Genomic DNA, 18121 nt, shown 5'->3' with positions numbered 1-18121 from the left:
GTTGGTTGACAGAGGAAGAAGTCCAAAGGTGACTGAAGAATATTAAGATAAATATAGCTCCAGGTCCAGATGGCATACACCCAAGGGTTCTTATGGAGCTAAACTCAGAAATAGCTAGACCGCTATTCTTAATTTTCATAGATTCCATCTCATCAGGCTCAGTACCAAGGGATTGGTGAATAGCAGATGTGGTGCCGTTGTTTAAAAAGGGGAAGAGATCACAACCAGGGAATTATAGACCTGTAAGCCTGACATCAATAGTGGGGAAACTACTGGAAGGTATATTAAGGGATAGTATTCAGGATTACTTGGTGCGCAATAAGATTATTAGTGGGAATCAGCATGGATTTGGGAGGGATAGGTCATGTCAAACTAATCAAATTAGTTTCTATGAGGAAGTTAGTGGGAACTTAGACCAGGGCAGCACAGTAGATGTGGTCTACTTAGATTTTGCAAAGGCTTTTACAGTGCCACACAAGAGGTTGGTTTACAAAATAAGGGAACTGGGTCTAGGAAACAACATTTGTACTTGGATCAAAAACTGGTTAGAGAATAGGGAACAGAAAGTTGTGATAAATGGAACATTTTCTAATTGGTCAAAAGTTTTAAGTGGAGTACTTTAAGGTTCCGTGCTGGGGCCACTCATTTTTAATATATTTATTAATGACCTTGGTGATGGTTTAGAGAGTAAAGTCTCTATTTTTGCAGATGACACTAAACTCTGTAAGGTAATAAAATCAGAGCAAGATGTAGCTTCTCTACAGAGGGACTTAAATAAACTGGAGGATTGGGCAGCCAAATGGAATATGAGGTTTAACATAGATAAATGTAAGGTTATGCATCTAGGGATCAAAAACAAGAATGCAATCTATAAATTAAATGGAATTCATTCAGGAGAATCTATAATGGAAAAGGATTTGGGAGTGCTTGTAGACAGTAGACTTAGCAATAGTGCTCAATGTCAAGCAGCAGCTGCAAGGGCAAATAAAGTATTGGCATGCATAAAAAAGGGTATAGATGCAAGGGAAGACAGTGTAATTTTGCCACTGTATAAATCATTGGTAAGGCCTCATCTTGAATATGCAGTACAGTTCTGGGCACCACTCTATAAAAAAGATAATTTGGAACAAAAAAGGGTTTAGAGAAGGGCGACAAAATTGATAAAGGGTTTGGAGTCATTAAGTTATGAGGAAAGATTAGCCAGATTAGCCCGTTTAGGCAGTCACCCCCTAAGTTTAGAGGAGAGGAAATTTCACAACCAGCAAAGGAAGGGATTCTTTACATTAAGGGCAGTCAAGATATGGAATTCACTGCCAGGGAAGGTTGTGATGGCAGATTCAATAGATATGCTTAAGAAAGGGTTAGACAATTTTTTTGTGGAAAAATGTATCCAGGGATACGAGCATTAATTAAAATGAAGGATAGTAGTGGACATAGGGTAAAAATAGGACTGCAATATTGGGTCTTGGGGGATTTTCACAATTGAAACAGATTGGCGGTTGCTTACTCTGGATCAACTTCAAATATAAGTGAGGGATTGCAGGAGTTCCAAAATAGGTTGAACTTGATGGTCTGGTGTCTTTCAACCTCATCAACTATGTTACTATGTTAATGCTGAAAGTAAATGGACAAAAAAATTATGTGAAAATAAAAGTGACAACCAAAACCACTTGTGCAAATATCCTAAAGAAATTAGACTATTTTCTTTTTCTTCCTCGATTGAACCCTGGGACATTATTTGGAGCATTGAATCTCTTTCCGCCATTGCGTGTTACCCATGATGTGGACTGCAATGGTGGAGGGGCAGCAGAGGGTGGAGGGGCTGTAGATGGCAGTGGGGCTACAGGGTAAACTTTGGGAGGATAAAGAGGTTACATTTGGGGCCTGAGGAGAGAAATTTGGAAGAGGGGCAGGAGTGAGGAAATTTGACATAGGGGAAGAAGAGGAAAAGTGTGGCATAAAGGAAGGAGAGGAAACGTGTGGCATAGGGGAAGGAGAGGAAACGTGTGACGTAGGGGAAGGAGAGGAAACGTGTGACGTAGGGGAAGGAGAGGAAACGTGTGGCATAGGGGAAGGAGAGGAAACATGTGACGTAGGGGAAGGAGAGGAAACATGTGGCATAGGGGAAGGAGAGGAAACGTGTGACGTAGGGGAAGGAGAGGAAACGTGTGACGTAGGGGAAGGAGAGGAAACGTGTGGCATAGGGGAAGGAGAGAAAACGTGTGGCATAGGGGAAGGAGAGGAAACATGTGGCATAGGGGAAGGAGAGGAAACGTGTGGCATAGGGGAAGGAAAGGAAACATGTGGCGTAGGGGAAGGAGAAGAAACGTGTGACGTAGGGGAAGGAGAGGAAACGTGTGACATAGGGGAAGGAGAGGAAACGTGTGACGTAGGGGAAGGAGAGGAAACGTGTGACGTAGGGGAAGGAGAGGAAACGTGTGGCATAGGGGAAGGAGAGGAAACGTGTGGCATAGGGGAAGGAGAGGAAACATGTGATGTAGGGGACGGAGAGGAAACGTGTGGCATAGGGGAAGGAGAGGAAACGTGTGACGTAGGGGAAGGAGAGTAAACGTGTGACGTAGGGGAAGGAGAGGAAACGTGTGGCATAGGGGAAGGAGAGGAAACATGTGACGTAGGGGAAACATGTGGCATTGAGTCAGGAGTGTTAATGGCAACATATTAGGCAACAAGGTCTGTGAGACCGGTCAAGGTAGTGTGTTGGAAAGTGTGAAGGATATGGGTGAGGTTTGTGTTGATTTGATGTGTGGTGTTTTTAAGAATTGATTGGAATGGTACATTTTCTGCCCCCTCTTTCCTCTTTTCATGTGTGTCTCTTTCACATCACGCATGTCCTCCACAAGGTCCTCCTCTTTTTTCACTGTATCTGCATCTTTAGCTAAAATAGTAGTTAAAAAAAAAAATACATTAACATCTGTTTGACTTCATAAAACTCATACTTTTGCATCATGTTAGTAGATTTCATAACAATTTTTTATTTTATTTTTTCTGTCTGTGTGTATATTTGGGATCATCTTTTATGAAAATTGTTAATAATTATAGTACCATATAAATTTAAAGACCAGCATATCTTTGTCTTGAGTGGAATTTTTAACTAGGCATCAGGGGAAGGCTGGCAAATTTCAGCCCAGGGGGCAAGACTCGACTCAGCAGCCTGTTTTAAAGGAAGTAAAATGCAGGTGGCCCAGTGACCCAGCCCAAGGTAGCCCACTATGGGACCGGCCTGGGGGGCAGATGCCCTCCTGCCCCCCAGCCCAGCCTGCCCCTGCTAGGTATCCATTTGCAATCTCTAAGTGATGTTCTCTGAAATCACTCAGTAATCTTGAAGACCATGGGCAGATTGTGAAATAAGCTAACTAAGTTGCAGTATAAATGCAAATGATTTAGGTGTTTTATGTGCATTCAAATTGGCAAGTGCTAAAAATTGAATCGTATATTTTTTGGTGAAAACCTATTGTTGGTGTGCCTTTATATTTCCTTAAACAAAATATTAGTCATTGGAATTTTTTATGCATGTATTGTAATCTGCAGTTTATCTCTGGGGGATAGTGGTGTCTCCCCACCTCCTGCACCAACTGATCGTCTATGCAGGCTAATGCCATGGTCTCCAGGGGACTGAGGTCCAAGGCAGCTAGGGGACCACCAAATGTCCCCCTAGAACGTCTGCAGTGGACTCTAAGATTGTCCTTCAGATGACGCTTAAAGTCCTACCACCAGTACGAAATGTTCAAAGATTAGAATGTTGCAATGTATACTATATATAAAATATTTTACAAAGTATGATTGGCAAAGTATGATTGATAATGTACACATTTTTTAAAGTTACTAAAGATGTTGGTCTGCCATACATTGGACAATGTTTTTAAGATTTGCTTTTTCGCTGTGGGGGAGAGCTGCCGGTTGCTAATCTGCAGCTTCTCCTTCACCAACTGTAGCAGCACTTCAGCCTTTTGAGGGCAGAGATTTGGATGTCTCCGTTTCAAGCCCGATGCAGAGGAACCAGAGCCTGGGCCAGGCTGCTGTGGCTCAGCCATGAATCTAAACAGGTGGAAAAGGCAGTAAAAACATTTAATTGCTTATACACTGTCCCACATATGTCCTTGTACTCACCAATAGACTACGATGGAGGGCAAAATAATTACTTCATGGAGCCCATGGAGGAGGCACAGGAGGAGCTCCATCAGGAGCCCATGGAGGAGGGACAGGAGGAGCTCCATCAGGAGCCCATGGAGGAGGGACAGGAGGAGCTCCATCAGGAGTCCATGGAGGAGGCACAGGAGGAGCTCCATCAGGAGCCCATGGAGGAGGGGCAGGAGGAGCTCCATCAGGAGCCCATGGAGGAGGGGCAGGAGGAGCTCCATCAGGAGCCCATGGAGGAGGCACAGGAGGAGCTCCATCAGGAGCCCATGGGGGAGGGACAGGAGGAGCTCCATCAGGAGCCCATGGAGGGGGCAGAGGAGAGGCCCTGGAGGAGGCTCAGGAGAAGCCTCTTATGGGGCCCATGGAGGAGGCACAGGAGAATTCTCATCAGGAGCCCATGGAGGAGGCACAGAAGAAGCCCCATCAGGAGTCCATGGAGGAGGCACAAGAGTAGCCTCATCGGGAGCCCATGGAGGAGGCACAGAAGTAGCCTCATCGGGAGCCCATGGAGGAGGCAGAGGAGGGTCTTTGGAAGAACACACGAGGAGCCCATGGAGGAGGCAGAGGACGGGCCCTGGATGATGTACAGGAGGAGCCCCATCAGGAGCCCATGGAGGAGGCAGAGCAGGAACCCCTGGATTATGCACATTAGGTGGAGGAGGCCCAGGAGGAGGCCCAAGAAATATTGTATTGCACACTGTCCATTTCCCCAAACCCAGAGGATTTCCTTTCCCCAACCCACCAAGAATCCCAATCCAAGGCCCTTTATGAAACCTACGTAGAGGCGGTAGGGAGTCAAGCCCAGGCCCGTGCAGAAGAATGTAAGTATCTTGATATTATAATCTAGTCTAACATTCCTTATTTTGTTTTGCTGCATAAAAGTGTAGTCCTCAGCCCTTCTTTCCTAAGTGTCTTCACCTATACCAAGGCAGTTTCCATTCCACAGCTGTCTGACACATGGGCCTAATAAGTGTTTGTTGTCCATCACACCCCCCTCCCCCCCCACATCCTTCCAATATATATCCGCCTGTGCCTCCAAAATGTAGTCCCCTGGCTAATACTGTGCTCATAACAAGATGAACCTTAGCAGAGAGTTTCACTTAATGTAGCACTTCTGAACTCTGCTGAGCTTGGAAAATGTGTGAACAAAGTACACCCATAGAGCCGAGATGTGCTTTACAAATGTCACAAGATTGTGATTGTAAAATGTTTTGTTCTTCTCTTTTTTTTTCCAACCGACGAAGAAATACTAGCCACCCAAATTCAATATGTGTACATGTGTATATGTGTATATACATACTGTATGTGTATAGTGTATATATTATGTGAGTTCTTAAATATGAGTTGGTAGTTTGTTTTTTTTCAATCCAGTATTTTTATTGAAATTTTTTAAGATATAAACATACCAAACAACAAAAAGAAAAGAAAAACAATCGCATACATATCAGAATTAAATGACGGAATTTACAAGATTACAATAAAGCATAATAATAATAAATGTGCTATATTCATTCAGGATCATACATCATAAATGCTCATACATAAGTATGTTACACATGCAGGGTTTATTACATGGACTCAGATACTTATTATAAGAACTGCGGGAGCCATACATTTAAGTAAATAGAGCATCTGTACTAGATGACACAGGATAGAATGGAGACTCTAACCATCTGTACCATATATTCTCAAATTTCTTCAGAGCCTGTCTGCTAGTATAAACAAATCTCTCGTGCCTTATGGTGGTATTAACCAGTGCCTTCCAATTTTTAACCGTGGGAACTCGTCGGGGCCACCCACAGCCTTGCTATACAGACCTTAGCCAACATCAATAACTGTGAAATGTACATTTTTGTCAGTTTATTAACTTTCCCCTTCAAACGGAGCCCAAAGAGACAAGTGGCCGGTGAACTAAGAGACACTTCAATTCCAGTAACCTGAATACATCTCCTGATCCTTCGCCAGAAGATTCGTATACATGAACACTCCCATAGAAGGTGCCAAAAGTTAGCATTGATCGAATTGCATTTCGGACAGTTAGGGGTAACATCCGGGTGAAATTTTGCCAATCTAATAGGGGTAAAGTAGGCCCTGTGTAAGATAAACACCTGTATTTGTTGAAATTTTAATGATGACGTATAACCTTTAGTACTGTCTGTAACCATTCCCTACTCCTTGTCTGATAAAGGGCCAATATCTGTTTCCCACTGATTCCTCAAACCATCCAAATCATCTGCAGTGGATTCATACAGAAGACATGAATACATTCGAGAGATCAGACCTCTATAACCCAAGGCCTGTAGTTGTTTCCTCAGTGGAGCCACCCCAATCACCAGTGTCTTCCCTTTAAATTGTGTGTTTAGGGCGTGTCGTAATTGAAGGTAAGAATAAAACATTGTTCTGGGTACAGAGAATTCCCCAACCAACTGTTCGAAGGATTTAAGTACATTTGTGTCATAAAGTTGACCTACCGACACCACACCCAACCGTGACCACTCCCTGGCCCTCTTCACTGTATTCAACTTCTCAAATTTCTTTGCCCCCCAGATAGGAGTACATGGATCAATGTCAGTTTGTTTCATTATTTTATTACAGATTGTCCAAATCTTAACTGCCTGAATCAGGAGCGGAGGAGCCCGCATACCAAGCCGCCCCGCCAGCAGTGACTGTAAGGGAGTGTGATTAGAATTAAATTGGTGTACCAACACCCAATGTAGCTCATGGTAATCGGGGTCTGAAACCCATGCCCTAAGGTGGACCAACTGAGAGGCAAAATAATATAGTTGCAAGTTAGGAAGTGCAAATCCACCAGAAGATCTGGATCTACACAGCGAGCTGAGCTTGACCTTAGCCCTTCCCCCTCCCCAAATAGCTATCAATGCATCGGAAAATGGAGGGTGGAATATATACAGGTGACTGCTGGAGTATATACAAAAACTTTGGCTGCACCATCATCTTAATTAAATTTATCCTACCAGAGAGAGAAAGTGGGAGCTTATTCCATACATGAGTTTTTTCTTTAATGTATTTGATCTGGGGCTGCAAATTAAGTTCTACATATTCAGCGGGGGTATTAGAGATCCATATTCCCAAGTATTTGAATTTCGATGCCCATTTTAACTGCAAGCCTTCTGGCATTGTCACGGGACACTCCCATCCCAGAGGGAACACGCTAGATTTATCCCAATTCATTTTTAGGCCGGAAAAAAAACCAAATCCATCAACCACCGGCAGCAAATGTTTTAGGGAAGTGTCGTGATCTGAAAGGAACAGCAGCATACCATCTGCATATAATGCCACCTTATCCTCTCTGTGCTCTGATCTAAGTCCCACAATTTCTCTATCATGCCGGATCTTACAGGCCAGCGGCTCTATTGCTAATGCAAACAGGGCCGGAGACAACGGGCATCCCTGTGTAGTACCCCGCTCTAATTGAAATTGTTGAGAAAGATGCCCATTGACACAGACCCTCGCCACTGGATGTGAATACAAAAGTTTAACCCATTTTATAAATTCCGGGCCCACTTCAAATTGGGACAGTACCTCCCACAGGTATGGCCACTCCACAGAGTCAAACGCCTTGGCTGCGTCCAAGGACACCACAACTTCGCTCTCAGAAGAGGGTGACCGCACCTGCAGGAGAGTATACAGCCTTCTAAGATCGATAGACGTGGACTTGCCCGGCATAAATCCCGTCTGATCCGGATGAATTAATTCCAGCACCACTCTACTTAACCTTAAAGCCATTAATTCCAGCACCACTCTACTTAACCTCAAAGCCAGTAATTTTGCCAGAATCTTAACATCATTTGACAAAAGTGAAATCGGGCGGTACGACTCAGGGTACAACAAATCTTTCCCCGACTTAGGCAGCACCACCACTATTGCCTCTGCCATTGAAGGGGAAAGAGCACCAGTCTCACCCAGCTCGCTGAATGTATCCAACAATCTAGACACAAAAAAGGGCCGGTTTTTTTATATAATTCAATTGGGATTCCATCTACTCCAGGGGAATGACATAATAGCTATATCAATCTCTTCAAGAGTAAAGGGTGAGTCCAAAAACTCCCTACTATCATCGGAGAGGACAGGAAAGGAGATATCATTCAAATACCGCTGTAACTTATCCATGTCATATCTGACCTGTGACTTATATGTATTAGTATAATACTTATGAAATACCTCAACAATATCAGGCATCAGATACCTCTTAACCCCACTGTCATCACAGATAACCGGTACTGCCGCATCCGCCGTCTCCCCCTTGTCAGATAAGCCAGAAAACTACCATTTCTATCGCCCTCTGCATATCGTACATGCTTAGAAAACAGAAATTTACGTTTGGCTTTCTCAAATACATACTCTACCCACTCTCTCTGGGCCAACTGCCATGTTCCCCTTGCAACCTCAGTTTTGTCCGCAATGTATTGTGCTTCTAAGGATTTACACTTTTTCTCTAATATCTGTTCTTTTTGTCTGGACGACTTTTTAATTTCAGCTATGCCAGCAATTAATGTCCCCCTTAGGAAAGCCTTAAAAGCGTCCCAAACTATAGGTGGCCTTGCTGTTACCAGATTATCTACAAAGAAGCCTTCCCACTGTGTCACCAATGTCGCTCCTGTACCCATCAAGGAGAGCCAAAAGAAATTTAATTTCCAAAAGGACTGGCCTCTATCAATTGCAAAATCAATAGATAGGCAGAGGGGCGAGTGGTCAGAAATTCCCCAAGCCCTATATTCCATGCTCCTTACCAACGGTACCAGAGAGTGTAACAGCAGAGCCAGATCAATTCTTGAAAATGCATTATGTGATGTAGAAAAGCAGGAGAATTGGACCTCTTCTGAGTGCCTCAAACGCCATACATCTACTAACCCCATTTCCTCAGCCATAGCAGAAAAAGACGACTTAGAGTTGCCAACTACAGCAATTTTCTCTCGCCATTTGTCCACCTCTCCAATTATCACATTATTAAAATCCCCTATACAAATGGCTGGAACCTCTGGGAACAATGCCATGAATTCTCCACATTTCCTTAACACCTCACTATTATACGGTGGGGGTATATATACAGCTAACAGAATCACTGGAACCCAATTAATGACAGCCTTTATCAGTACAAACCTTCCCCCTGCATCCACTTGAATTTTTTCCAAGGAGAAGCAGAGACGCTTATGTATCAATATAGAGACCCCTCGAGAGATATTGTCGTGTACGTAGAGTGGTATGCCCTACCTACCCATGCTTTTTTAAGGGCGAGTATTCTATCACCGTGTAAGTGAGTCTCCAATAGACAAACAATATCAGGATCATTTTTTCTAATTTGTCTTAGTACAAGAGAACGTTTCACAGCATTATTTAGGCCCCGCACATTCCAGGAGAGAATTTTCAGCTCCTTATCAGATGTACCAGAATACATATAATAGTCCCTCTTATCCCACTACCCCGCACCCCTGCAGAGCATACATTGATATACTTATAAGCACATATAATCCTTGTCTATATATTTGCGATAACATTAAAACTACCCACAACTTAAATAACTTTAATACTAAACCCACACCCCCACCCTGTATACTCCACCCAACTTAAGTATACCTTAAACCCTAACTAAAGTTACCTTAAGATATTCAGCAGGCCAGCACACTACCAAAAGAGGTCACCCGCCAACCCGCAAAATACCAGAAGATAGAGGAAGGAAAAGGAAGGAAGGAAAAGGGGCGAATTGAGACAAGAGAGTAAAAGAACGGCCTTAAAGCCATGGGCTCTCCAGCCCATTACATTTTATTATTTTTTACAGTGGACCTTTCAACATTAGTTTGAAAATCACAGACCCCACCTGAGCGAAATACATTTTTTTTTTTTTTGTACCACAGAAGAGAAATTAAAATGAGTTGGTAGTTTAAATTTATTCTAAAAATTATTTTATATAAAGTTATCTGTTTAACAAAAATGTGTGTATATATTTGTGTAAATGTGTACTAATGTACATTTGCGCCATAAGGGGCATTTGGAATATATGAAACACATTTGTCCCTTTTGACTTGGCATTAACTACAACACATTTTCCATCATAATGAAGTGTGATGAGGAGCGGACCAGGGACAGAAAGTATAGTAACTGGTCCCCTATTAGTGTGAGAATGAGGCACAGTTTGTCTGGGTGATAATCCTTTCCTTTCCTCACACAGTATATAATAGCACGGCCATTATAATCACACATTATAGGGCAGCACAGCCATTATTATCACACAGTGTATAGGAGCACAGTCATTATAATCACACAGTGTATAGGAGCACAGTCATTATAATCACACAGTGTATGGGAGCACAGTCATTATAATCACACAGTATATGGGAGCATAGTCATTATAATCACACAATATATGGGAGCACAGTCATTATAATCACACAGTGTATGGGAGCACAGTCATTATAATCACGCAGTATATGGCAGCACAGCCATTATAATCACACAGTATATGTCAGCACAGCCATTATAATCACACAGTATATGGCAGCACAGCCATTATAATCACACAGTATATGGCAGCACAGCCATTCTCCCATCATCATATATACTTTATCATACCAGGCAATATCATGCAAGTGGCATACATACAGCATCATAGAAAGGGTTAATAAGTAGTATGAAGTTATTATATAATTTATTTATTTTTTACACGCACATTGCTTTCTTTGATGAAAGAGGCCCGTGAGTTTTAGGTTTTCCAAGTAAATCAGCAGCATATTTAGCAGAATATGAAAAATTAACAATATGTACATTTCCCTTTTTTATTTTAGGCCATTGGAAAAGTGGTTTCTGAATTCTCTGTCCCTAAAACAAGAGTTTTTGCTGATCTGCACAGTGAGTAATGTAGTGTGTAACACTTAACATGTGTGATATACGTGGTGTGCGGTGCATCATCATACACAATATCAGAATAAACAACACATGACGCAATATATAGCCCAGCAATAAAAGCTAACATGCAGCAGGATGCACAGTAATATTCTTAACAAGATGAAATATGTCATGTAATAAACCCAACAAGATGTAATAATAGTAAGTTCTATTAATATAGTGCCAACATATTACAACATATTACACAGTACTTTAAAAAGAATGTTTAATCATACACACCAGTCTCTGCCCCAGTTTAGCTTTCAGTATAAATTCTCTATCACACAAACTTTAACCTAAGGCTCCAATGCTGTATGCCAGCAATGCTAACTCTTGTGCTACTTTGATGTCTTAATATGTCAAGTAATGAGCCCAACAAGGTGTAATATGTCAGATAATAAGCACACAGTGTAATATGCCAAACAACGTGCAGCATACCAAGTGTGATACCCAGCATAATGTATTATGCTAAGTAACAAACCCAACAAGGTGTAATATGCTAAGTAACAAGCTCAACAAGGTGTAATATGTCAGATAATAAGCACACAGTGTAATATGCCAAAAAACATGAAACATGCAGTATACCAAGTGTGATACCCAGCATACTGTAATATGCTAAACAATATGCTCAAAGCATCCTAAGAACGGTCACCTACCTAGTCATCTATTCTCTTGGAATGTCCTAGATCATCCCAGATTATTGGGAGAACATGCAATTCTCACAGCCCTGGAAAATGGTCATGTTCTAATGATGCAAATTATGTCATGAAATCTCACCCCCTTAATGATCACTGAGTGAGGGGTGTGATGCCACGATTCTTGGGTGCATCTTGCTGCACCCAACTGATGATGTAAGTGGCGTCATCAAGCTCTGCCCACTTCTTGTTTCCAGAAAGAGAGTATGAAAAGTAGATAAGCACATTATGCTACAGTGGCTTTTATCTGACCATAACTATTTATTATGTGGATGGTGGGAGATTGGACTGTGACAAAGTGTAAGTTGTACTCTTGCACACTGCGTGCCTCTGGAGAGTATCTAGGTGTGTGGAGTTGTGGAAATTGGCACAGTGCTTCTTGGAGACAAGAATAAACAACATTTAAAAGTCCAATCCTCTAGTACTTAAGAACCACTCGTTTCATTAAAATACACTTTTCCATCTTTCTCTTAAAATACTGCTTATTTTAGCCTCATTCTGTCCTTAAATTAACCATTAGAGTCTGGGGACATCATATGTTACATTATCACATGTGGCAGTTTATTAGCGTTTTATAACATTGCTTGGAGTGCACCACCAAGAGAGAAGAAAATTGGTCCTAAAGGAAATGCCCTGTGTACCTACTGCGTACTAGGAACACCCTCATTCCGCTTAACTCCTCCCCTTGACCTGTGCAAACTTGCGCTCCTCTGCAAACACCGCCATCTGTCTGCAAACCCATGTACTTTGACAGACCGTCTGATGCACATTGTGGCGCATCAAACGTTTTGTGCTTTGTAAATTGTCTCCGCTCTGTGCAAGTGAAGGACACGCGTTAAAAAAAAAAGTTCATAAAAACTGGAGAAGAATCAATATTGTCCTATACCCAAGTGATATTAATAGATGTATAAATCTATGCAATTTATATTTCTATAAATGAATGGTGTATATGATTATACATCTTAATTATTCATCACTTCTGGTGATGCAAAAGGTGTTCCCAAAACTTGGGCTTTGAAAATGGTTGTAATATGGGAATGTGGGGAATATGAAGTACTAGTATTATGCAGTACTAGTAAGTCGAGTAACCGACACAAAATGTGTGTATTAATTGTTGGATCAAACAATATCATTCTCTTCTCAAGCTGGAAGTTTCTAGCTGATGCCAACAAGCGTATTCTTCCCAGATGAATTGTTGATTTTTTCCATTCTATCGTCTCTTGTTCAAGAGTTCGTTTGAAGCGGGCACTTGACTAAGAAACTTGAAGGAGAGTTCTGTACGATTGTAATAGCTCTCTGCTTTGTCTGTAAAGGACAATTATGTTATTTCAATAAATTAAGTCATCAGCTACAACTGCTCTGCTAATCTCTAATACCAATACAGCAATTAGCCATTTGTAGCAAAAAACTGATCTGTTTTATTTTTTTTCAAGACGCCAGCAAGAAGCAAACTTGTCCTGTGTTAGACCAAGAGAATAATATGCAGCATCTGATTATATATTTCTCTCTGTTGTGTCCTCACAGGCTTCAGTCCTGCCATTAATCAGACTGTGACTGACAAGGTCAATAATGAAATTCGCCCTCTCCTAGAAGCGGCACTTCAGACAGCAGGAGGTAGGAACACTATGGGTGAAATGTATTATTTTGGCGGGTTCACAACCACATAGCCAGTGATTTTAACCGGCAAACAGTGAAATAACTAATTTAGCAGTTTGGAGGGTTTGAGAGCAAATCTCTGGCGATCTGCAACGGTATTCAAATCCCTAAATGCGGTTTATAGAAAACCACTTTGATTACTTTTTTTTTTAATAAAAAACAAAAAGCCCTTCCCCCAATTAAGGGGGGGAAGATAAAAATTAGGGCCTTTCACTCAGGGATGCCAGGCACAATGCTAAATTACATTGGGCCCCTCCTGGTACACCTGGCAGGTAGGTACTTGGGTACTGGTAATATAAAAAGTCCCTCTTCTTGTAGTTAAAATATTAATTAATAGTGCCTGTCGTGAACATAGAGAGCTTGCAGTTATTTATAAGGGATAATTCATAACTGCAGTGTATATAGGTGATATGAAATGAATCCATTGATAAGTTACGGTGTAAGATTTGCAGCCAGAGAGTCTGATGTAAATGTATTAGGATGGCTTTGCACATCCCAGTGAGAAAAGATAGAAGTGTCACCTGGGGGGACAACTTTAAAAGACTCCCGTGGTGAGATCTAGCCTATTTGTGACACTTGAATAGACTTTTAGGTACCGCTCAGCATGTGGTCTGGCTCAAAGAGGCCAGGTGCTGATATAGCCTATATGTAATACTGTATAGACAAAAAGAATTCAGTTTAAAATATGCCACTTAAAATCAATAAAAGTAGTGATCAGCCACATATTCCTCAATAGCATGATGAAGGGCAGCTCATATGTTAAATTAAGAATTCTGCCCCACAGAGAAATGAAGAAAAGGAGTGTAAGCTCTGCGAATGCACTGTACTTAGGCGTGTTTGATATCAAAAGATGGACAAAGTCATAGGGGATTTATTAATGATAAAATTGGATCGATGTAACGCTCTCCAGAAAAAATATATTACATATTAGAATTGCTTAGTAAATCAGGCAACATGTAAATGTGGTTTGAAAAAGTGTCCCAGGACACAACCCCCGATTAGCATTAAACGCTGCCCCTGTGAAGACCATCCCATTTCATGTTGCTTGAAAACTTGTGTTCTGGAAGGAAAAATTGTCAGCTTCTTGGGGATCAATCGAAATGAAGGACTGTCCATCTTTTTGCCTGCCCCAGGCATACAGATTATTATTTGTAAGTAATGCTCTGTACTTTCATCCCATTTGTTTTTATAACTGTTTGCAATTTTTTATTTGTATGTCAAATCTTTATCTAATTGTTTTTCTTATCTGTAAGCATTGTACTTTTTGTATATTAAATCTAAAATGTAATAGTTCTGTCCTTATTGCTCTAAACGAATCCATTGCCTGTTTAGAAGAGGCGGATTGCTTGGCTGGATTAATTCTTTAGATACCAGAGTGAGAAGAGTTAACTATTTAGCTACCGTTGCACAGAGTGTGCGCAATTGGGTGACCAGTGAAATCTGTAACCTTAGAGAAAGAAGTGAGTGTTAGATTTGGGTCTGGAATCCTGTGATCCCTTACAGTAAGCTTCCAAGTCACAAGTGCGCAGAGTGCGGTTTGTGACTGATAAAGGGGTTCAGGAGCGGTTTCCTGACAGAATAGAGGTGATATATTGTATGACTGTTAGAATATAAGATAAGATATCTAATCAGGGAGTAGCTAGAGGGGCTTATCCTTGACAGTGCCTAGATAAAAAAATTAAAATAATCATAGCCCCTTGGATGAATAAATTAAATTTATTTATTATTGTCGCTTTTTTAAAATAATATAGTGCCGCAACATTTTTCTATAGTGTAGCGCTTTGTTTTATAACTTACCTACAATAATCTTCTGTTCTTCCGCCATAATAATTAGGGACCCAAAAAACCCATAGAAATTAATAGAGGCGTTTCCATCGCAAATTAGTTAATGTTCGGTAGGCCCATCTTACTTGATAGATGGGCAGCCAATCAGAAACAGTCTCTTACATTGATGGGACTGATGAGTTGCTTGGTTCTCAAAAGATTTGAGGTTTTGTCCCATTAGCAATCTCACCACATTCTTAGTTCATCAAAAGTATACAAGCAAACCAACAGAAATGGTGTATTTCTGTTTATTATACAGCTATAATGGGGTTGAATAATTTTTTTTAAGTTAATCAAATATTATACTAAAAATTAACTAAAAAATATACATTTTAAGAATGACAGAGTGTCAGATGCTTGGCAACTTCCCTGTTTGTCACATGGTTTTAGTCCTAGAAAACAGGACAATAGAAGGTGATGCAGCTACAGGAACCGGAGGTGAGGAGGGTCAATAATGCTGGGTCGTCCCATTCAGGTCCCCCACTCTGCAGACCAGCGGGGGCTTCTTCTGAGTGGTGCAGTATTCACATGCGCCAGATCGCGCATGATCAGGAAAGGCCCCCTACACTGCTCTATTAAGGGCCAATGAGGTGAGAATGGCATGGCTGGACCTGTGCCCAAAGTTTTCTATGGGGCGCAGCGATGCACTATTCTGACCCTGCTAGGATGCAGACCTTTCCTCTTCACTTCTCCTCCATAATACTTTGCACAACTGTCTCAGTAACATTTAGGTTACTGACCCCAACATAGAAGAATGGGGAGAACTCAGTGTACTGTCATCACTAAGAAATCACCTGTGACCTTTTATTTATAAACAGCATGACTGCTTTTCTATACCCCCTTTAGAACTGGAAGCCGCAGCTCAGATTGTGGTGGACGTGAACATGACTCTGGTGGACCTGCAGAATAGAGAGAACAGTCTGATGGCTGCACTCATAACCCACAGGGAGAATCTACTGGAAGTGTTATCTGACGCAAACTGCGACAACTGCGAAGAAGCTGCCAACATTGTACAGAGTGTGCAACTGGGGCTCAACAATAGTAAGGTACGTACAGACATATACCTAGAAAGTAGTGTACAGGGGGTAATACGAAGGTGCACTTGGAATGGGAAAAAGGGAAAGATAAAAACGACAAGAGCATAAGAAGAAGCCACAAGAATCTCAGGATTGGTTTATAGAGCATTAGAGTATGAAGGGAAATAGTGAATGGGGGGAGTATAATAATGACAAGAAGGAAAGATAGAAGGATATAACAATATGGGACATGATGTACAGTACTTTTCATTAATCTCTGAGACACTTTGTTTTTAGATTCCTTCTATAGGTGAATATGTGAATAAATTAAGCAATGTGAGGAAAATCAACCTGCGTGGGATTTTCCAAAAGGTAATTCTTGTTGGAGCATTCAGTAGCTAGTAGACTTTATCCCCTTGCGCACTATAGCTAGGCCTTAGCATCTAATGCACAGTAGTAGCCTTAGTATCTCCAGCACTGTACTAGGTCTTAGCATCTTATGCACTGTAGTAGCCTTGGTATCTAATGCACTGTACTAGGTCTTAGCACATAATGCACTGTAGTAGCCTTAGTATCTCCTGCACTGTACTAGGCCTTATTATCTAATGCACTGTAGTAGCCTTAGAATCTCCTGCACTGTACTAGGTCTTAGCATATAATGCACTGTAGTAGCCTTAGTATCTCCTGCACTGTACTAGGCCTTATTATCTAATGCACTGTAGTAGCCTTAGAATCTCCTGCACTGTACTAGGTCTTAGCATATAATGCACTGTAGTAGCCTTAGTATCTCCAGCACTGTACTAGGTCTTAGCATCTTATGCACTGTAGTAGCCTTGGTATCTAATGCACTGTACTAGGTCTTAGCACATAATGCACTGTAGTAGCCTTAGTATCTCCTGCACTGTACTAGGCCTTATTATCTAATGCACTGTAGTAGCCTTAGAATCTCCTGCACTGTACTAGGCCTTAGCATATAATGCACTGTAGTAGCCTTAGTATCTCCTGCACTGTACTAGGCCTTATTATCTAATGCACTGTAGTAGCCTTAGAATCTCCTGCACTGTACTAGGTCTTAGCATATAATGCACTGTAGTAGCCTTAGTATCTCCTGCACTGTACTAGGCCTTAGCATCTAATGCACTGTAGTAGCCTTAGTATCTAATGCACTGTACTAGGCCTTAGTATCTCCTGCACTGTACTAGGTCTTAGCATCTAATGCACTGTAGTAGCCTTAGTATCTACTGCACTGTACTAGGCCTTAGTATATAATGCACTGTAGTAGCCTTAGTATCTCCTGCACTGTACTAGGTCTTAGCATCTAATGCACTGTAGTAGCCTTAATATCTCCTGCACTGTACTAAGCCTTAACATCTAATGCACTGTAGTAGCCTTAATATCTCCTGCACTGTACTAGGCCTTAACATCTAATGCACTGTAGTAGCCTTAGTATCTCCTGCACTGTACTAGGTCTTAGCATATAATGCACTGTAGTAGCCTTAGTATCTAATGCACTGTACTAGGCCTTAGTATCTCCTGCACTGTACTAGGCCTTAGCATCTAATGCACTGTAGTAGTCTTAGTATCTCCTGCACTGTACTAGGTCTTAGCATCTAATGCACTGTAGTAGCCTTAGTATCTCCTGCACTGTACTAGGCCTTAGCATCTAATGCACTGTAGTAGCCTTAGTATCTAATGCACTGTACTAGGCCTTAGTATCTCCTGCACTGTACTAGGTCTTAGCATCTAATGCACTGTAGTAGCCTTAGTATCTACTGCACTGTACTAGGCCTTAGTATATAATGCACTGTAGTAGCCTTAGTATCTCCTGCACTGTACTAGGTCTTAGCATCTAATGCACTGTAGTAGCCTTAA

The 18121-nt window shown here is 41.5% G+C and overlaps 1 protein-coding gene across 2 annotated transcripts in view; it reads left to right on the top strand.

Moving 5' to 3' along the window:
• Nucleotides 1-18121, top strand: part of PROM2 (prominin 2) — a 60849-nt gene that overhangs the window by 20105 nt on the left and 22623 nt on the right. For both annotated transcript variants that reach the window (XM_075207377.1, XM_075207378.1), the window contains exons 5-8: nucleotides 10959-11022; nucleotides 13278-13367; nucleotides 16080-16279; nucleotides 16547-16621. In XM_075207377.1, coding sequence (XP_075063478.1) covers nucleotides 10959-11022; nucleotides 13278-13367; nucleotides 16080-16279; nucleotides 16547-16621 — 429 coding nt within the window. The remainder of the gene's footprint in view (nucleotides 1-10958; nucleotides 11023-13277; nucleotides 13368-16079; nucleotides 16280-16546; nucleotides 16622-18121) is intronic.

This window comes from Mixophyes fleayi, chromosome 4 (assembly GCF_038048845.1).
Source record: "Mixophyes fleayi isolate aMixFle1 chromosome 4, aMixFle1.hap1, whole genome shotgun sequence".
Lineage (NCBI taxonomy): Eukaryota > Metazoa > Chordata > Amphibia > Anura > Limnodynastidae > Mixophyes > Mixophyes fleayi.
This window is presented reverse-complemented; position numbering and strand designations above follow the sequence as displayed.